This window comes from Notamacropus eugenii, chromosome 6 (genome assembly GCF_028372415.1).
Source record: "Notamacropus eugenii isolate mMacEug1 chromosome 6, mMacEug1.pri_v2, whole genome shotgun sequence".
NCBI classification, from domain to species: Eukaryota; Metazoa; Chordata; class Mammalia; order Diprotodontia; family Macropodidae; genus Notamacropus; species Notamacropus eugenii.
In genome coordinates, this window is record NC_092877.1 from 297,471,836 (window position 1) to 297,493,990 (window position 22,155).

At 40.8% G+C, this 22,155-nt stretch overlaps 1 protein-coding gene across 8 annotated transcripts in view; it reads right to left on the reverse strand.

Moving 5' to 3' along the window:
• Positions 1–22,155, reverse strand: part of FLACC1 (flagellum associated containing coiled-coil domains 1) — a 41,187-nt gene that overhangs the window by 7,761 nt on the left and 11,271 nt on the right. For all 8 annotated transcript variants that reach the window (XM_072617283.1, XM_072617279.1, XM_072617281.1 and 5 more), the window contains 5 exons: positions 21,360–21,493; positions 14,244–14,337; positions 13,295–13,356; positions 1,962–2,059; positions 1,463–1,515 (listed from right to left, as the gene is read on the reverse strand). In XM_072617283.1, coding sequence (XP_072473384.1) covers positions 1,463–1,515; positions 1,962–2,059; positions 13,295–13,356; positions 14,244–14,337; positions 21,360–21,493 — 441 coding nt within the window. The remainder of the gene's footprint in view (positions 1–1,462; positions 1,516–1,961; positions 2,060–13,294; positions 13,357–14,243; positions 14,338–21,359; positions 21,494–22,155) is intronic.

The window sequence follows — 22,155 nt, forward strand, 5'->3', positions numbered from 1 at the left end:
TCAGTGTTAGTATTTACACATTGGAAATCAGGCAACTCTACACACAAATTAGATTTTGATTTGTAGATGTCTATACTTAAGAAAGTGATGGAGCTAATGTCAATAATACAGATTAAAATTAAATGTGCGCTGTATATACATACATTTCCTCTTGCCCATCCCCAGAGCCAGTGATTAAACACTTACCAGCACACCACTGGGTCCATCATACAATAGAAGTTAAGAACCCCTGAAATAGAGGTAGTATTGTGGAAAGAGTGTTGAGCTTGGTGTCAGAAGACCTGCTTTCAAATCCTGGTCCTAACACTTACTATATGTGAGGGGGAGCAAATCACTTCACCCTGGTGAACCTCAGTTTCCTCTTCTGTAAAATGGGACTAGTAGCATCATGTATCTCCTCCTTCAATGTGACTATGAGGAAGGTGCTTTGAAAACAACAAAGCCCCATGGGAATGTCAGTTCTTTGTGACTCCTTCATGGGGATCTGAAGAGACTTTGGACATAATATCAGCCCTCATTTCTTTGCTCCATGTCCTTTGGTGCCCTTGGCAGGAGCTCAGCTCTCAGGAGCACTGGTCATTTTGCTCCTGAGTTAGCTGTGCAAGGATAGAAATGACAGCTATTTGGGATCATGGAAAATGACCTAACAAGCCCTAACAAGAACATGAATTCTCTTGGATAAGGCAGCTGCTGTCCTAGAAATGCTCCCTGGTGCTTGTTGGAAATTTGAACACTTTTCTTCTATCTGTCTCCTGGGCATTCTGATGACTCTTCTGCTGGGGAAACCTTCTGGAGTAACCTCCAAAAGTCCTCTTATTGACTTTTATCACCTTTCACAAAGAATTTGCTTCACGTGTCTGAACTCTCTCTCTCTGTCTTTCTCTCCATACACACATCTAGACACAAACACGGCAGTGTTTCCAAAATTAGGATTTAAAAGTGGTGAAAATATATTAGCTCCTTTAACTCTCTTTGGCAGGGGCTTATAAGAGTTGAATAAATGAATGAACAAATGAATGAATTACATACAAATACGTAATTAAATTTTTTTATAAAGCAATGAACACTAACACTTCAATCTGCTCAACTTGCTTTATCTGCCTGAGGAAACATATACTTCCCTGTTTCCATAGACATTCATCCAAAAAAACTGAGAATAAAGAATAAGCCTGGGAGAATCACTGTGTGCACAAGCAGCCCCACCAATCTATTAACGCTGTTAGTGACCAGCCAGTACTGAATAGATCGATGCAATTTAATTCAAAGCTGTGTACCAGACCCTTTTTGCTGGAGTAGACATCCCCACCCCAGGTCTTTGCTACCTTGTCTCCCAGGAGTAATTTTCCATCCAATACTCCATTTGGATTGCTCCACCATGGATTATCTGCCAGGTAATGAAGTCTGGAATTGGTGGCCCAGCTTCCCTTATGCTTGAAAATGGTTCAAAGTAACTAGATCTCACCTGGTACATTCGGAACATATTCTTCAAATATTTATACTCCTTCACCATACTCTCTAGTTAAGAGAAAATAAACAGTCATCACTATTCCATGAAGACTCCATCACATGGTGAATAATAATGACTACTAGCTAACATAGGTATAAGGTTTTTATATTTCCCAAAGTACTTTCATGCATATCATCATCATTATTATTACTCCTCCTCACAGTAGCCCTGCGAGTAGGTAGGGAAAAGATTCTTATGCCCAAAGTCACTGGGCTATGGAGGGGAGGAGCTGGGACTCAATCAGCCTTCTCTGATTCTCTTGTTAGAAATGCTGGTGAGTAGATTTCCCTCCTTTTAGTCATTCTCTCTACAAGCATGGTTCCTTTTCTAAGCTTTAGGAAGAATCCCAAGAAAAACCCGGCATCTCCTTTCCAATTAACCTGTGTCCCCTGCCATGCTCACTGGGCTTTCTCGACATCACAGAAGCAGCATTCTGCCCAGACTGTGACCATACCTAGCTTTCCTTGGGCGACAGTCTTCTCTATCTTCAGGGTTGTTTTATACTTTTCCTCCAAAGCAGCCAGTTCTTTATCATGAGCCTCCTTGAGTTCTCTGTGTAGTCACCACAGGAGAAAAATTCATCAATGAAAGGAGGTTTGAATACAGTTGTTTTTTTCCTCATTCACCAGTGCTAAAAAGACACGGCAGCCACAGGGAGCCTTGACTACCCTGCTAAGGCCATACTTTGACTAACATTTAACCCTAACCCTAATAGAAGGTCAGAGGGGTAGGTATCTCAAAATCTTAAAATGTTTTCCAAGGGCCCTTTGGGCATATTCATACTCTGACATTAAGAGAATCTGACACTTTGGAAGGACAACTATATTAAATACATCAGGTAGGCCAGTTGCTTGGAAATCTTTTGCTTGGGGAACCCATGGCCAGCCTCAGATTCTGTAGTTCCCCTGGCTTGCTGAGAGTTCCGTTCTTTGCCAGTCATAATGTTGGCAATTATCTAGATAAGGGGTCTCAAAGCTTTTTTGACAGTATACCCTATCAGTAAACATTTTTGAGCCCATACCTCCAAAATATGTATATTTATCTATTTATAATTTATATAGGTGGCACAGTGGGTGGAGCATGTGGGCCTGGAGGCATGACTACCTGAATTCAAATCTGGACTCAGACTTGCTTTGTGACCCTGGGAAAATCACTTAACCTTGTTTCAGTTTCCTCTTCTGCAAAATTAGCTGGAGAAGGAAACGGCAAGTTGCTCCAGTATCTTTGCTAAGAAAATCCCAAAAAGGAGACGCAAAGAGTCAGACACAATTGGAAATGGCTAAACAACAATGACCACAATGACTGTAGTGACAGGAGTTACTTGTATAAAAAAAACTTATACAAGAATAGAATTTCAGAAATGTTGATATAAAAATGAAATCCTGCTGATTCTAGTGTTAATAAGGAGCCAATGGAGCATGCTGAGTGGGAGAGTGATATGGTCAGACTTGCATTTTGGAAGATCACTTTGGCAGCTTTGGGGAGGATTAAAGAGGTGAGGAACTGGAGGGAGGCAGACCGATAAGGAGGGTATTACAATAATCCTGGGGAGAGATGATAAGGAATTGAACTAGGGTGGTAGCTGTGTGTATAGAGACAGAAAGCAATGCATGGGAGTGTGACTGTGGTAGTAGAAACAAGATTTGACAACTGATTGAATGTGTAGGGTGAGTAAGGAATAAAGAGTGATCCTGAGGTTGCAAACCTAGGTGGCTAGAAGGATGACAATGCTCTCAACCATAAGAGGAGTTCAAAAGAAGGGTAGGGAGGCAGAATCAAGATAGTGGAGAAGTGAGAGCATTCCAGCTGAACTTCTTAACATTATCCTCCAAACAACTTTAAAATAATGTGTCAAATCTAATCCAGGAGTGGCACATCCAAAAAAAAGTTGGTATGAGACATTTTTTCCAGCCCAGGACAAGTTAGGAGATTAGAAGCAGAGATCTATGGATGGAGGCTGACCTGGAGGGAGGCCTCTGACCCAGCTATGAGTCTTGGAGGCAGAGGTAGTGGCAGTGTCAATAGCAACAGCAGAGATAGTGCCAGGAACTTGTACCACACAGAGATGGATGCCACACGGCAACTTCACTGCTCATCAGTAAGTTCTGGATTGTAGTTCCAGGGCAGAGAAGAGTGTTGGAATTTGTGGTCACAAGAGAGTGGGGGTCATTCCTGGACCACGCTTCTTCCCAGATTACTCCACCTTGGAAGCACTGAAAAATTACAGATTGCCAGAACTAGCTGTGAAAAGAGCAGGGTGAAAAAACCTGAAGCTTGGGACAGTGACCTCTCCCATCACTTCAACTTCTACCCAGAGCCCAGTTCTAACATAAAGTTCTTCAAGAAGTAGGCCGAAAATAATGAGTAAACAATAACAAAAGAACCTGACTCTATGGTGACAGGGTAGCTCAAGACACAAACTCAGAAGACAGCATTGTGAAAACAAGCACAGCTTCAATGAAAGATAAAGATTGGACACAAGCCCAACAAGAATTCTTAGAAGAGCTAAAGTAAGAGATTAAAGAAAAGCAAAAACTGATTTTAAAAACCAAAGAAGAGCTATAGAGGAAAAACTGGGAAAGAAAATGAGAGCAATGCAAGAAAATTATAAAAGAGAATTAACAGCTTGGTTATAAAATAAACTCACATAAACTGTCAGCATTTCAGTATACTTCCAGTGAAACCTAGGAGGAAGAGATAGGAAGAGAAATTCCATTTAAAGTCATTGCAGATAGTATAAAATTCTTGGGAGTCTGCCTGTCAAGACACATAAGAACTGTATGAACACAATTACATGATACTTTTCACACAAATCATGACAAATGTAAACAATTGGAGAAATATTGATTGCTTATAGGTAGGCCCAGCCAATATAACAAAATGATAATCAACTAACTTATTCAGTGCCAATGCCAATCGAAGTACCAAAGAATTATTTTATGGAGCTAGAAAAAAATTAACAAAATTCATCTAGAAGAAGAAAAGGTTAAGAATATCAAGCAAATCAATGAAAATAAAAAGTGAAGGAAGGCAACCTAGCAGTATCAGATTTCAAACTACATTACAAAGTAGTAATCACAAAAACAACCTGGTACTGGCTAAGAAGAAGAGGGGTGGGTCACTGGAATAGTACACTGTAGTAAACGATCACAGTAATACAGTGTTTGATAAACCCATAGATCCAAGCTTCTGAAGCATGGACTCACCATATGACAAAAATTTCTAGGAAAACTGGAAAGTGGTCTGGCAGCAAACAGGATAGATCAGTATCTCACACTGTATACCAAGATAAAGTCAAAAATTGGTTCATAATTTGGACATACAGGGTGATGTAAACAAATTAGTGAAGCATGGAAAAATGTACCTGTCGGACCTATGGATAAGGGAAAAGTTTAATAACCAAAGAAGAGATAGAGAAGATCATGGAAGATAAAATGGATTATTTTGATTACATGAAGTTAAAAAACTTTTGCTCAAATAAAACTAATGAAGCCAAAATTAGAAAGAAAGTAGGAAACTGGTGGGGGTGTGGGGGAGATTTTATAGAATGTTTCTCATCTAATTTCTCAAATATATAGGGAACAGAGCCAGATTTATAAAAACAAGAGCCATTCCTACCTCCCCAACCCTCCGGGCCAACTGATAAGTGCTGAAAGGATATGAATAGGTTGTTTTTCAGAAGAAGAAATCAAAGCTATCTAAAAATCACTACTGATTAGAGAAATACAAATTAAAACAACTCTGAGGTACCACCTCATATCTATCAGATTGGCTAACATGACAACAAAGGAAAAGGACAAATGCTGGAGAGGATATGGGAAAATAGGTATAACAATGCAATGGAGTTGTGAACGGGTCTAACTATTCTGGAAAACAATTTGGAACTATGCCCAAGGGTTATAAAACTGTGCATACTCTTGACCTAGCAATAACTGCTACCAAGTATATATTCCAAAGAGATCGAAGAAAAGGGAAGGGATATATATGTACAGACATATTTATAGCAGTTTTTTTATGGTGGCCATGAACTGGAAATGGAGGGGATGCCCATCAAGTGGGGCACAGCTGAACAAGCTGTAGTAGATAATTGTGATGAAATACTACTGTGCTATTAGTAATGAAGAGCTGGATCACTTTAGAAAAACCTGGGGAAACTTATATGAACTGACATAAAGTGAAGTATGCAGAACTAGTAGAACATTGTACACAGTAACAGCAATATTATAATGATAATTAGCTGTGAAAGACTTATTTATTCAGATCAATAAAATCATCCATGTCAGTTCCAAAGGATTCATTGAAAACTATCATCTACCTTCAGAGGCAGAACTGATGAAAGTTCAGACTGAAGCATAATTTTTTTCAGTTTTTTTCCTTGCTTTTTTTTTTTTTTTGGCAACATGGCTAATATGGAAATAGATTTTTGCAAGACTTCACATATATAATGGGTTTCATATTGCTGTCTTCTCAGTGGGTGAAGGGAACTGAAGAAGGGCAAAGAATGTGAAATAAAAGAAATGAGTATTTAAAAAAAATACTGTTGCTTTGGTGCAAGTATTTGCAACATGAGAGGGCAAAGATGTGGAGACCAACAAGATAAAAGTCTAATTTTTCAAGAATGGAAATTACTCATAGGATCCTTTTGGCTTTGCCATAAGAATGAAACTTTGCCTGATTATACTGGGCAAAGAAAGGGCTGAAATTACCCCTACAGTTTGTCATGCGATTACTCATTTTACCAAAGTTATATTAGTTCAGACACTTAGGAATATATTTTCCATGATAGTTTGTATTAACAACCAAAGATTAAACATTAAATCCATAAATTTACATGGACAATTAAAATTATAATTGATTAAGTTAATTTTCATCTTGATTTACCATAGTTAAAAAAAAAAGTGCCATTTTTCTTTTCAGTTAGGTTAGACCCAATAGGTCTATTATCAAATTCATCTGAGAAGAGCTTTTTGGACAATTATCATCATGCAATCTTTGCAAAACTAGAGTTCTCTTAGTCTTCCTATTTCCAAATTCATCATTGTGGCTTAAATTTTAATGGACCAATAAGCACAAAACTGAAGTAACTTAAGCCCTAATGGAACATACACTATAGTTGCAAAATCTGGGAAATAGATTCAATTTTAGCCATATATTTCATCAAAGGTAAAGAAACCTTAAATAGGATCCTAAAATTCTGTTATCTATAGAGGAGAGAATCTCTACTACGGTAAATCAATTTTCAATAATTTGAGAAAGCATGTTATGCTGCAAAGAACACTAGATTTGCAATCACAAGACCTAGATTAAAGTCTTCCCCCCTTTGTAGAATTTTGGGTAAATCATTATTTCTCTGAGACTGTTTCCTTATCTATAAAGTAGAATATGATATTATTTGAATTACCTACTTCATAACTATGATATGAGCATCAAATAAGATGATGTTTGTGAAAATTCTTTAAACAGTTTTTATTGGGCGGAGCCAAGATGGCGGAGTAGAAAGACGCACATACACATAGCTCCGAACTCACAACCCACAGAACGGCTAGAGGGGGACCAAGCCAGGGCGAATTCTGCACCCAGACGCCACGGAATATTGGAGCGAGGGAGATTTCTGTTCCGGAGAGACCTGCAAACCTCTCGCGGGGGGTCCTTTGCGCTGTGGACTGGGCGCCGGGACTGGGAGCTGAGTACAGCCCTGCAGCGGCTGCGACACCATGAGGAAAAGATCCGAATGGGCTACGGGGACGAGACATCCTGCGGCCACGAGGGTCCCTCCACCCACAGAGGGACCTGCAAACCTCTCGCAAAAGGTCCATCGCGCTGCAGACGCGGAGCCCAGCCCGGACCTGCGGCAGCCACGGCTCTGAGAGGTACAGATCCGAGCAGGCTTCAGAGACGGGATCTCCAGCGGCCGCACAAGCCCCCCCACCCACAGGTGACGAGGGTCAGTGAGAGAGTCTCTTTGGCGGGTTGAGAGGGGAGTGGGGTGCCCCCATGGCTCGGGCCCCCCCGGGAGATAGAAGCTGAGAGGCGGCTGCAGACAGGGGCTCCCCAAGCGGGCGGGAGCCTGGATCCATTGTGGAAGGTCTGTGCATAAACCCCCTGAGGGAACTGGGCCTGAGAGGCGGCCCTGCCCCGACCTGACCATCTGAACTTAATTCTCACACTGAATAGCAGCCCTGCCCCCGCCAAAAGCCCTAAGGCGGGAAGCAGCATTTGAATCTCAGTCCCCAAACGCTGGCTGAGAGGACCAGGAGGTGAGGTGGGTGTGAGGAGAATATTCAGAGGTCAAGCCACTGGCTGGGGAGAATGCCCAGAAAAGGGAAAAGAAATAAAACTATTGAAGGGTACTTTCTCGGAGAAAAGACACCTCCTCCCTTCCTTTCTGACGAGGAAGAACAATGCTTACCATCAGGCAAAGACACAGAAATCAAGGATTGTGTGTGCCAGCCCACCCAATGGGCTCAGGCCATGGAAGAACTCAAAAAGAATTTTGAAAGTCAAGTTGGAGAGGTGGAGGAAAAACTGGGAAGAGAAATGAGAGGGATGAAAGAGAAGCATGAAAGGCAGATCAGTTCCCTGCTAAAGGAGAACCAAAAAAATGTTGAAGAAATTAACACCTTGAAAACTAGCCTAACTCAATTGGCAAAAGAGGTTCAAAAGGCCAATGAGGAGAAGAATGCTTTCAAAAGCAGAATTAGCCAAATGGAAAAGGAGATTCAAAAGCTCACTGAAGAAAATAGATTTTTCAAAACTGGAATGGTACAGATGGACGCTAAGGACTTTATGAGAAAGACAGATATCACAGAACATAGCGTGAAGATTCGAAAAATGGAAGATAATGTGAAATATCTTATTGGAAAAGCAACTGACCTGGAAAATAGATTCAGGAGAGACAATGTAAAAATTCTGGGACTACCTGAAAACCATGATCAAGAGAAGAGCCTAGACATCATCTTCCATGAAATTATCAAGGAAAACTGCCCTGAGATTCTAGAACCAGAGGGCAAAATAAATATTCAAGGAATCCGCAGAACACCGCATGAAAGAGATCCAAAAAGAGAAACTCCTGGGAACATTGTGGCCAAATTCCAGAACTCCCAGGTGAAAGAGAAAATATTGCAAGCAGCTAGAAAGAAACAATTCAAGTATTGTGGAAATACAATCAGGATAACACAAGATCTAGCACCCTCTACATTAAGGGATCGAAGGGAATGGAATAGGATATTCCAGAAGTCAAAGGAACTAGGACTAAAACCAAGAATCACCTACCCAGCAAAACTGAGTATAATACTTCAGGAGAAAAAATGGTCTTTCAATGAAATAGAGGATTTTCAAATTTTCTTGATGAAAAGACCAGAGCTGAAAAGAAAATTTGACTTTCTAACACAAGAATGAAGAGAACCATGAAAAGGTGAACAGCAAAGAGAAGTCATAAGGGACTTACTAAAGTTGAACTGTTTACATTCCTACATGGAAAGACAGTATTTGTAACTCTTGAAACATTTCAGTATCTGGGTACTGGGTGGGAGTACACACACACACACACATGCACACATGCACACATACATAGAGACAGAGTGCACAGAGTGAATTGAAGAGGATGGGATCATATCTTAAAAAAAAAAAATGAAATCAAGCAGTGAGAGAGAAATATTGGGAGGAGAAAGGGAGAAGTTGAATGGGGCAAATTATCTCTCATAAAAGAGGCAAGCAAAAGACTTATTAGTGGAGGGATAAAGAGAGGAGACAAGAGAAAAACATGAGGTCTACTCTCATCATATTCCACTAAAGGAAAGAATAAAATGCACACTCATTTTGATAGGAAAACCTATCTCACAATACAGAGAGTGGGGGACAAGGGCACAAGCAGGGTGGGGGGGATGATAGAAGGGAGGGCATGGGGAGGAGAATGCAATCCGAGGTCGACACTCATGGGGAGGGTAAGGATCATAAGAGAATAGAAGTAATGGGGGTCAGGATAGGATGGAGGGAAATATAATTAGTCCTATACAACACAACTAGTATGGAAATCTTTTGCAAAACTACACAGATTTGGCCTATATTGAATTGCTTGCCTTCCAAAGGGAAGGGGTGGGGAGGGAGGGAGCTAAAGAAGTTGGAACTCAAAGTGTTAGGATCAAATGTAATGTTCTTACCACTGGGAAATAAGAAATACAGGTTAAGGGGTCAAGAAAGCTATCTGGCCCTACAGGACAAAAGAGAAGACGGAGACAAGGGCAGAGAGGGAGGATAGAAGAGAGAGCAGATTGGTCACAGGGGCAATTAGAATGCTTGGGTTTGGGGGGGGAGGGGATAAAAGGGGAGAAAATTTGTAACCCAAAATGTTGTGAAAATAAATGTTAAAAGTTAAATTAAAAAAAAAAACAGTTTTTATTGTGAACTTAAAAATAATCATTGAACACAAATATTTCAATAGGCAGAGAACTTGAAAGAGGACAGTATAAGAATCTGTGGACTACTGTTACATGGTTTTTTTTTAAAGACATATATACATATATTTATGTAAAACACTAGGTAATAATACACTTAACCTATTTGTTTGCATCTCCTACTGCACTTTGTTTTCCTCTATTTTTTCTAAAAAATGTTTGTCTGATTCTTTTTTGTATATCTTTCCTTACCTATGAGCCTACTAAGACTTTCAGCCCACAGATCTCTCTTGTAATGAATCAACACTAACAATATCTGAGGATGTGTACTTCATTGTGTGCCTCTAGTCTACCACCTCTCTACCAAAAGGTAAGATCTGTTTCATTATAATTAGTCTTTTGTCATGATTGTTCTTTAAAACCCTAATGTATGAGTTTTGACAATTTTTAAGTTACATTGTATTTATGTTTTTTTTGAAAAAACTGTGTTCAAATGGAATACTGTTCCATAAGAAATGATGAACAGGGGTCCTCAGAAAAACCTGGAAAGCCTTACATGAACTGATGCTGAGAGAAGAACCAGAGAGAACACTGTACACACACTAACAGCAACACTGTGTGATGACCAAGTTTGTTAGACTTGGCTCTTCTCAGCAATGCAAGGATCTAAGACAGTTCCAAAAGACTCATGATGGAAAATGCTAGCCACATCCAGGGAAAGAACTATGAAGTCTGAATGCAGATTGAAGCAGACTATTTTCCTTTTTTGTCTGTTTCTTTTTGCTCATGGTTTTCCCCTTTGGTTTTAATTCTTTTTTTAAAACATAACTAATGTACAAATATGTTTAATACAATAGTACATGCATAGCCTATATCAGACTGCATGCTGTCTTAATGAGGGAGGAATTGGATGGAGGGGGAGAAAATTTACAAATCAAATTATAGAATTGAATGTTGAAAACAAAAAACAAATAAAATTTAAAAAAGAAAAATCTGTGTTCATTAGTCATGCCTTTTATCTTTAGGATAATGCATCAAGGGAAGTCATAAAAAGCCCAAATTGAATAACTAGCTAAAGTTTTTTGCAAAAGGGTGAGTTTGAGAGAAAAGATTATGACATGAGATTGAGAAACACCCATACCTGCTCAACCTCTTCATTGAAAATGGAAAAAGGAGACGATGGACTCTTATGAATTGGTCACACCCCTAAAATGCAGAGAGAGCTGAGAGGAGATTGCTGATCCACGAGAGGATGGTAATTTGTGGGGGGTGGGGGAGAAGAGAGAGGTGGGTTGGGGACAAGAGTTCTTTCAAAAGCATCTATTCAGCTATTGGTGCTCTGGGTAGATGACAACTGCTCTGAAAGGCCCATGCCTGGTACCAAAGGGAAGAGGTACAGGAAGGGTACTGAGTGTGGGGCAATAGTGAGTATAAAGCCTGTGTAGGAGTCAAGACTCCACTGACAACCCTGGGGTAGGTGGGATGTGGTCCATCTTCCCATCCTCCAAACCTAAACTCCCCCCAAAATGACCCCACTTGGAGACCTCTATTCTAGATAGCAACAGCTAAAACCAAAAGGGAAAAGCATGGGTTCAGACTTGCCTTTCTCCTGAAACTACTGCGAATGCTAAAGCGAGTGGGTAGTCAACAACTCAGAAAGGGACCCATTCCTCTTCCTTCCCAATGCTTCTCCACCTGCACAACTATTCCTATGAATGTTTCCTGCCTAGCAGCTAGCGCTACAGAGGAGAGAAGGGACAATAGAAGTAGGGAGGGACAAATTGCTGAGTGCGGGGCAGATAATTTTACTAGTTATTTTAGAGGAAATAATCTTAACAAGGTATACACACCAATCAACTGACAAGCATTTATTAAGTGCCAGGTAGAGTCCTTAGTACAGAGGTTCAAAGACAGAAAGGAAACAGGCCCCGCCCTCAAGGAGCCCACATTCCATTGGGGATGGCCAACACACACATATATAATTGTATACAATTATACAAAAATAGATATTGTATACAGAATTGGTAGAGGTGGGGTGGAACAGGGCTGAGAGGAAGGCTCTAGTAGCTGGCTGGGTTTTCTGTGGAAGCAGATCCTTAAATGGAGCCTTTAAAGAAACCAGCTGTGTGACCCTAGACAAGTCACTTAACTCTGGCAGAGGCAGGTAGGAGGACACCTCTGCATGACCGACAGGATATGGACTATTGCACATGAGGCATATAAGAAGCTCCATTTGCCTGTATTGCAAGAGTGTGTGAAAAACAAGTAAAGTATAATAAGCCTGGGAAGGGATGTTGGGGCTCAGTTAGAGGTGACAGGAAACCACTGGAGTCCATAGAATTTATTTCCTTAGTGCTTTAAAGATTTGCCAAACATGTTCACTATAAAAACCCTGTGAGGTAGTGAATGAAAGTATTTTTACACCCACTTTTGTTGTTCATTCAGTTTTCAGTTGTGTCTGATTCTTCATGACCCCATTTGGAGTTTTCTTGGCAGAGCTACTGGAGCAGTTTGTCATCTCCTTCTCTAGCTCATTTTACAGATGAAGAAACTGAGGCAAATAGAGTTAAGCCACTTGTCCAGGGTCACACAGCTACTAAGTATCTATACCCACTTTCTAGAAAAAAAAAGCCTCCCAGAGGTTAGATAAATCACTCTTGTCACACAGCTAGTCAAGTATCAGAGCTGGAATTTGATCCAGTTCTCTTTCCTCTATACTATCTGATCCTCTTTATTCTCTTTCCCCCTTATTTTTTGGTCTTAACTTGTAATTTGGTATTGGAAACTGTTCTTGTGCAGATTCTCTCCACTGGTATAAATTAGCAATTTTTCTACAAGTGATGGTCTTAGATCAGGAGTGGGGAACATGCAGCCTCGAGGCCACATGTGGCCCTCTAGATCCTCAAGCGCAGCCCTTTGGCTGAATCCAAACTTCACAGAGCACATTCCCTTAATAAAAGGATACGTTCTGTAAAACTTGAACTCAGTCAAAGGGCCACAATTGAGGACCTAGAAGGCCACAGTTTCCCCACTCCTGTGACCATTGCTTGGAGCATTGAGAAGGTAAATGTATATTACAGATCGTATTTGAATTCAGATTTCCTTGCTTCCAAGCTTAGATCTCTATTCACTAGAGTTCATTGTCTGGACGACCCTCTATTATAAGGATGTTAAAGGAAAGGAAGGAATTCCTAGAAAATGAAAGAGCCTATTAGGTGAGAAAGTTCCACTGTAGCCAAGAATCTCTTGGCATCCAAATGACTGGAGCACTAGGAGAAAAACAGAGCATGCTCTCCTTGAATAGCTCCGAACTCAACTGCCCTCTCCTCCTTAGGCAGGCACACACATCCCTCTCTTCCCTTTTCCCTTTGCCCCTCCCTTTAGGCGGCTGTACCTCTTGTTATTTTCAAATTCTTTGTAAAGATCATTGTACCGGTGTTCCATTTCATCTGTAAGCTAGAAAGACAGGCATGGCTTTAGCAGCATGTAGTCAGACATACAGCCCCCTCCTTCAAGGCCCACCTCAGGATCTATCTTTTTGGTGGAGCTTCTGGCCCACAGGGAATTCCTCTTTCTAAATCCCCTTCAAACTTAACGTCTATAGCACACAAGTTTTGGATGGTATCTATGTCCCTGAGAATCAAAACGTGAGATGCTAAATGAAAGGCAGTATTCTGATGATTCTGAACTTACACAGATATTGTAATAAAATACATTAGGTCAAAAAGGATAGTGATGGGGCACAAAGCCATTCTGATAGTAGCTCAAAGGGGCTCTCCATCAATACCACAAGCTGGCTGAGCTGTCATCAGAACACACAGTGAGACTTTGATTGATTTGATTAACTGACTAAACAGATAATTGGTTGATCTGACAGGAATAGACAACTCAGTCATATAGGAATTCTGGAAGAAGTGAATGGATCCTTCCTCCTCTCTACTGATTTAACTCAAGGTGAAAGGTCCTAGGGACTGGTTTTAGAATAAAAAGTGTGTGCTGATGCTCCATACATGACCATGCATCAGTGAACACCACCAAATCCTCAGAACACACTTCATGTCTCCATTGACCCATTTTAAGTAGGGGGAATCAGAAGAGAAGGGAAAGTGGTTACAATGTATTTCTACTGGTACGGACCTTGGCATCCACAACATAGCTGAGTGAAACTAGAGTCCTCTATATGATCGTAACCCAGGGATTCGCCATAAAAAGGAGTCACTGGATGCATCTTGAACAGATTCATAGCCAATGGATAAAAATGTCCTTCCTGAAGTAGACTTCCACTATGGCCCTGCTTGTTCTCATTAAACAAGGCTGACCAAGTAGACTAAAAGACAACTCACCAGTTTCTGAGTATTTTGATGATCTCTGCTCATTTGCTCTATCACTGTGGTTAGCTCTGTGATCTGATTTTCTAAGTCAGCAATGACATCTGTCCTGCAAAGCAGAGATGGTTCTCTTATCACATGGTTTACCACTCCATGCCCAGTTAGAGACATTAGAGTATAACAGCTGAGCTAGCAAGGTTAAGATGAGGGCTGGTTTGGTGACTAGTTATCATGCCTTCTGCTCATCATGCTTGAGATAACAGCACTGGAGGAATAGGCTGGTTAACCACATGCCTGGTATTCTTGTTTAAATCATTCAAAAAGAAGAGAGAAGGCATGGGACCCTTTTGATTAGAGGGAAATGGGAATATGCCAAGAATTTGTTCTGGACTTGGATTAATGAAAATTGGGAGAAATGGAGCTGGTTAGAGGGTTTGGAGTTAGGACTATTGCTGAAAATGGGGACACAGGCCAAGACACACACTGGGATGGGGGGAGGGGAGCAGCTTGAAGTGAGACTGGGGTCATAGTTAAGTTTGGGGCTAGGGCAGAAAAGGATCCAAGAGGAGTTTTCTGAAGGTCAGGAGTCTGGGCTGCTTTATTGTCTACATGTCAGGGAATTGTCCATAAATGGCATTCTGGATAACTGAACATGTGGCAGACATGTCTACCATCTTAAAAGGCTGTACTAATCTTCAGCTAATTATACCCAATTCGTGATAGGGCAATGAACAAAATACTGGTTAAGAAAAGATAGGAGGTAGTATGGGATGTGATGGTGACAGGATAAAAGAATTAAGAAGAAACAAATAAGAAAGTCACCTTCTTTGAACTGTATCTACAGTACATTCAATACTCGCATTTCATTCTATATCTAGGTGCTAGGGACAAAATAAAGAGCAAATGGGCTGTGAGGAACTGCCATTGACCACAGCTGGCTAGACTTGTACTGTGAGACCAAGAGTTGGAATGGGTATTACCTCTGCTCCACTGCATTGCCCGTTTTCCTCCATTACCATGGAATCATGGGACAACATTGAAAAGAAAACAAGGTGCTTATTGCAGTGTCTGCTCCAAATCTTCTTTTCTCTCCTCAAGCCTTCAGCAGCACTATTTTTCTCCCCTTTCAGCCAAAGACCTCATCCTCTACTTTCCCAAGAAAACTTGGTCCTTCCACAGGGAGCTCCTTCTTCTCTCCTTCTCCTCTCTCCAGTTTTTTCTCTTCCACCTTTTCTTTGGCCACCTCTTCCATGGAGAAGGCCTTCCATGGCCTTAATGAAGGCCTGGTCACTTCCCCCAGACCCACTGTTTCAGGACTGCTTTGTGTCTCGTCCAGGATGCTCAGCCTCACTAACCCACCTGGCTGCCCTGGGCTCCTGAGGTCCAGACTGGTAAGATGACTATCTCTCCCAGATAATTAGTTCACAAAAATTCTTGCTACTATGCTTGTAACTTTCCATTCTGAAGCCATCTCTTCCATAGTCTCACCAATGGCCTTGCTTCAGCACTTGCAGTCTTTCCTCCACTTCTCCCCCCGTTCTGGAACCATGAACCACAATCAAATCAAGTCTTTTATTTGTAAGAAATGAATTGAATTTATGTTTCACAGAAAATACGTAATATCTGTAATATCAGTGATAATCATTTGTTATCATTTTTGTACCTCAATAAGGGCCAGAGCCTGAACTAACCAACCAGAAGAAGAGCCTGGACCCAACAGCTTCTTTGTTCTCTGAGTAAACTCAGAAAATTCCCTCTTCCTATGTCAACAAGGTCAGATGGGGCTGACTCAACATTCATTATAAGACCTTTAACCTGAGACACTTGAATAATGGGACTTCTCCTTAATATTTTATGGATACATACTATACTATGGTATATTAATGGTAAAGAAAACACAGATATCCTGGGTCATAATTTCAATTGTCACTTTGCCAACTCTCTTATGTTATTGCATTTACCACCTATTCAATTGAGATATCATTTATTTCGCCTTTTTGTCTTTTTAACTAAACTTTCAGGTCGACATCAGAATGATTGCACGTCGATTAAGGGAATTCCTTTAAAAGAATTTATATCATGTCATTCTATAAAGAAAATGAGGAATGTGGGGTAGAGTTTAGTGAACCCTGGAATGCTGGCCAATGAGAGGCAGGCAGGGAACTCGTATTGAAAGCAGGGCATATAAACCTTGCAGTTGTCTGAAGCAAGTGTAGTAGTCTGTTAGGAACTATGTGCATTCATTCAGGAATGAATGTAAAAATTAATAAAACCTTTCCTGGCTTCACAACGGATGTTGTCCCTTCTAGAGTACGTTTCTCATATATTGTACCTGGAAAGAGTGTGTCAATATACTCCCCTATGTTCCCAATCATCATTTCCATAACTTTCTTAGACCAAAGTGTCTCTCTGATGTTTGTTTTCAGTCCCCATTATAATTGTGAGGGCAGAGATTGTTTTTTGCATTTGTCTCCCCAAGCACTTAACACAGTGCTTGGCACGCAGTAAGTGCTTAGCAAATGCTTTTTCATTCATTCCTGAAGAGCAGGCTCTTCTCCTTGCCAAGGTCAGCCTCTCTACAAGTCCTTAGATTCCATCCCTTCCTGTTCTTTCCAAAATGTCATTGCTGCTTTTGAGCAGCCACCACGCTTGTGGCCTGTTTTACAGCAAACTCTTCCACCACCCATGTTTCAGATGCTTCTGAGTGAGTTACCAACGATCAGCCAGAGAGTTGTGAATGTACAGGTTTGGCCAAAGATTGCATAGAATGAGAAGCATGTCAACTTAGTAATTTTTTTTCCTGGAGGCAACCAGGGTTAAGAATATAATAAGATCTTGATAAAAAAAAATTTTAAGATAATTCTTAGCCCAAAACATGAGCAGCAATGGAGGGAAAAGGGCAAACCTTCTAGTTATGGCCTGTGTGTTATTCTGTAATCTACCAAAGTTGATTCTCACTTCGTATAGATAAGTTTTGCCTCGATTTCTTTTCCTCTTATAGACGATCTTTAACCCCAAATCACTGATCCTTAACCCCAAATCACCGATCCTTAACCCCAAATCACCGTGGCTCTCATTGATTGGGCAATAATAAGTCCCAGGTCAGGGCCTACTTGGTCATTGCTTAGGCCCTGAATGGCTCAGAATGAATGTAAGTAGCAATTGTGTTTCTCTTTTGGTCAGAAACCCTGAGGGTCTTGCCCTCCTAGATCTTTTTTATTTCAAGAGGCCATTCTTTGCCTTATTTCTTATGTCTTCCCTCGAGCAACTACTTAAAAAATTCACTCAAAGTAAGATAGTGGTAAGACCTAAGTCTGAAAGGGCCAAGGGTTCCACATTGCATTCTGGGCCATCTCCAGTCATCCTGATGAATATCAGGCCACTGGACCCAGATGGCTCAGGAGAAAAAAGTGAGGTTGGTGACCTTGCACAACCTTCCTTCACTCAGATCAAAGTCAACTGCAAGTCATGTCATCATCTTGATGTCTTGGTCCTCTTTGTGAACGAAGAACAAACACAACAACAACATAATCTCTTTAATTTTCCTCTAATCTTAAAAAACCTTTACTAAATACTACCATTTCTCCTCCCTTTTTCAATTAACTCTTTGAAAAAGTTGCCTACCTTTGTTTCCATTTACATTGCTCTCACTCTTCCAAACCTTCAGTAATCAGGCTTTGATCTCATCTCTTAACTGAAATGACTCTCTTCCAAGTCATTAATGATAGTTGGTCAGATGCAATGGCCCTTTCTCTGTCCTCATCTTTGGGTACCTCTTGGTTTTCTTCTCTCTTGGTTCTCCTCTTACCTGTGTGACCACTCTTCTCAGGCTCTATTGTTGGATCACCATCTGTGTCGTTTGTATCTACTAAATGTGGGTATATCTCAAATATCTCGCATCGGAGTCTTCTTTTTTTCTTTGTACTTTAGATTTCATCACTTCTCATAGGTTTAATTATCATTAGTATGCACATAATTCCCAGATCTATATGTCTACTCAATCTTTCTGCTATAATCAAGTCCTAAACAACCAATTGCCTGGTAGACATTTCAAACTGAATGTCCTATAGGCATCTCCAACTCAATGTGTCCTGAGCAGAACTCATTATCTTTCATCTAACTCCAACCCTCTTCCCACCTTCCTTATTACTCTTAAGGGAACTATCAGGTCCTCAACCTTGTCTTTATCCTCCATTCCTCAGTCTTACTCCTATCTAATCTGCTGCCAAATCTTGTCTTTTTTGTTTTCACAAGCTCCTCCTTCATATGTGTTCCTTTTTCCCTAGCTACCCAGCCAATAAGGAAAGGTCCCTGCCCAACCTCCACTCAATGGCTGGTTTTGGTCCCTCCTGGCTTAGCGTGAATGACAACAGTAACAGCTTTTCTTTGAAACAACAACCCTGAGGCTCTTGCCCCCTCCAGTGTGATTTATTTATTATTTTCAATTAAAGGAGCCATCCCCCTGACTACTATTTAAAGAGGACTATTTACTCAATGGGTGTTACCTCCCTCTAAGTGAGCACCTGAAAAGGCCAGCCTAAAAGGCTAAAGTCTCCCATTGCATCCTGGGCCATCTCCAGGCATCCTGAGGAATATCGGGTCACTGGATTCAGATGGCTCAGGAGGAGAAAGTGAGGCTGGTGACCTGCACAGCCCTCCCTCACTCAAAACAACGTCCAGTGCAAATCATACTATCATTTTTCTGATGTCATGGTCCTCTTTGAAAAGGAAGGAAGAACACAACAACCAGCCAGCCAGCACTATAACTCAGGGCTATCACCTCTCAACTAGCCTACCAAATCTTCCTACTTGGTCTCCCTGCCTCTAGCACTCTTCCCATTCCAATCTATCCTCCACAGCACCACGTTACCTCCTTACTCAGCTGACTCTGGTGTTCTCCTACATCTCCCAGACTTTGTAGGGGCTGTCTCATGATTATAATGTCCTTCTTCCTCACTTCCAGCTCTTGGAATCCCTGGTTACCATCAAAACAGCTCACATGATCTTCTTCATGAAGCCTTTCCTTCTCCCTCTAGTTGGCAGTGCCTTCCTCTTCAGGGTTTCCTTGTATTTCATTTGTATGTGTTCTGTATATGCAGATTATGTGTATGTTTTCTTGCCTGTCAGAACGTAAGCTCTTGCAGAGCAAGGATTATTCTGCTTTGCTCTCTGTAACTTTAGCACATAGCATAGTACCTGGCACATAGAAAGTACTTAATAAACATTTGTTTGATTGATTAATTGAATGTGGCGGGGCAAAGAGTATTATCCCAGTTCAACCCTCTGAATAGTGGAGGTCCAGATTGGGAAGGCTGCAACTTGCAGCCTCAGGAATTTCAGCCTATCTCTGGATCACTGGTCTGAGACTAGGACAAACCTGACGCCAGCTGACACTGAAAGACCCAGCTCCATACATTCTAGGCCTCAGACTCCAGTGTAGTAAGACAACTCTAAGGGCTATGTTGGACCCATTTTGGCAAAGTGTTGAGCCTAGATTCAGGAAGAGCTGAGTTCAAACATGGTGTCAGACACTTAAACTATGTGACTCTGGGCAAGTCTCTTAACTCTGTCTACCTCAGTCTTTTCATCTACAAAATAGAGATAATAATGGTACCTACCTCCTAGGTACTATTAACTAAATAGGGAACTCCCCAAATGAGATATTGGTAAAGTATTTCGCAAATCTTAAAACACAACATAAAATGATGTAGTATTGTTGTTGCTGTACCATAACTTTTCTGTTAGTCTGGGAACTGATGTCCTAGCACATTCTTGGACCTGGGTCAGGACAGGCCTCCTGGGCCCCTGTGAACTATGGAAGACCTTTGTCACCCAACCCAGACTGGTGTAACATCAGGTCAGCCTCTGCAGATAACAAGGAAGAAAGGGCAGAGAGGGGAGCACTATGGAGTCAGGAGACAGTTAATAAATGTTTATTGATTGATTGAGAAGATATCTGCTCAAGCTCCAGTTCTAAATGGGCAAATCCCTTAAACTTTCAGAGACACACTTGGTAAAAAGAGGATAATAGCTCTTGACCTACATACTTTTTAGGGCTGTTTGTGAGGAAAGGGCATCATAATCTGTAGAACATGCTAGAAAGGTGCCCTGTTATTATTACTCCCAGTTTCCAGTTTGATGCCGTTCTACAGCTATCCCTTGTTTTACACTGATTCTTTTTAGGGAAGGTAATAAGGATTATAAAGCACCTACTATGTGCCAGGGACTGAGTTGACCTCTTTTACAAATATTATCACATTTGATTCTCAGAAAAAAATCTGAAGTAGGTGCTATTATTCCCCAGTTTACAGATGAGGAAACCCATGCAAATAAAAGTTAAATGACTTGCCCAGGTTGCCTACTAAGTGTCTGAGGTTGGATTTGAACGTAGGTTCTCCATATTCCAATCCCAGCACTTTATCCACTGCACCACCAGCTGCCCCATTCTTACAAATGTTTATTCTTGTTTTCTTCAGACTTTTTTTGGGGGGGGTTTACTATAATGATTTTAAAACCCTGGTACATGAATTGATCTACGATATCTTTATGCATCATTAAACAGAAATATCAATCCAGGCTTCCCTCCCAGAAACTGAATTCTTTTCTATCAATTCTTATCAGTCAAATTCAAATTGCCATAAAGTTCATTAATCTTGCAAAATAGAGTTTATATAAACATAAATAGATGTATATATTTGTAGCAGAAGTTGAATTGGCTTCTAGAGGCCATGCTGTGCAGTATGAATCTGGAGCTGCTCCTGAAATTCTGGCAACACCTAGGACATAGGACATGGCACATGGGCCCTGAGGTGCCCCTCTTTTCTAATGTCATCCCCTTCCTCAGATCACATGACTGATATGATCTGAGCTCCTCCTCTCCACCCTCTAGGATCAGTGCCAAAGAGAAGAAAATTTGATAGAGATGGATAATCAGCATATTGACCATCTGACTTCTGGATAACTAGGTTAACTGCTACGTGCTTGCTAGAGTCCTAAGACAGGATCCTCTTTACCATAAAATGGCAATAAAGCTGGATTCTAGTTTATTTCATGGGGAGAGTAGGCAAAAGCAGCTTCAAATGTCTTCCACTGACCACTCCACCCCTCCTTTAGATTTGTCAAGGGCATTACCTGGGCAGCATGAGCTTAACCGTCTGCTCTTCTTTAGATTTTTTTGACCTTTCAAACATCTCATCTCCCAGTATAACTGAAATTTCTTCATCACTTCGAGAGTAGGTAAATCCAGGAGAGATCTTTATTGTGTCCTGGATTGTAAAATGATAAGGTCAGATAAGAGCTCTGAATTCTACAGTTCTTTCAAGTCTTCAATCCATTTCCCCTTGACCTTCTCTGTCTACTTCCTCTAGAAAAAGCAAGAAAGGGATCTCTCCTTCAAGAAGAATCTAAGAAGGTCTTTTTTATCTTCTGTGTAAAATGATTTACTTTCTAGGTTAGTACCCAAGACAGAACATTACACAAAAATTATGGCATGTAAATGTAATGGAGTATTATCATGTCAAAAGAAATACAAGAGGGACAGTTTCAGAGAAACCTGGGAAGATTTGTATGAAGTTATGCGGAGCGAAGTGAGCAGAACAAGGCAAACAAATTAAATAATAACAGTGCCATTAAAACAGTGTTTTAAATAAAATAAAATAAATAAAAACAATGTTTTTAAAACAAAGTAACTTTTAAAGAATTAGGAACTCTCCCAAACCATGACTGTGGCCTATTGCCTCCTATTTTGGCAAACAGTATGCAAGGCCCAGTATCAATGATGAAAAGATGTTACTTATCCCATGAGAGAGAGAGATGGACTAATATGTAGAATAAGACATACATTTTTAGACATAGCCAATGTGGGAATTTGTTTTGCCTGCCTCTGCATTTGTGATGCAAGAGTTTTCTTTTTCTTCCTCCCCACCTC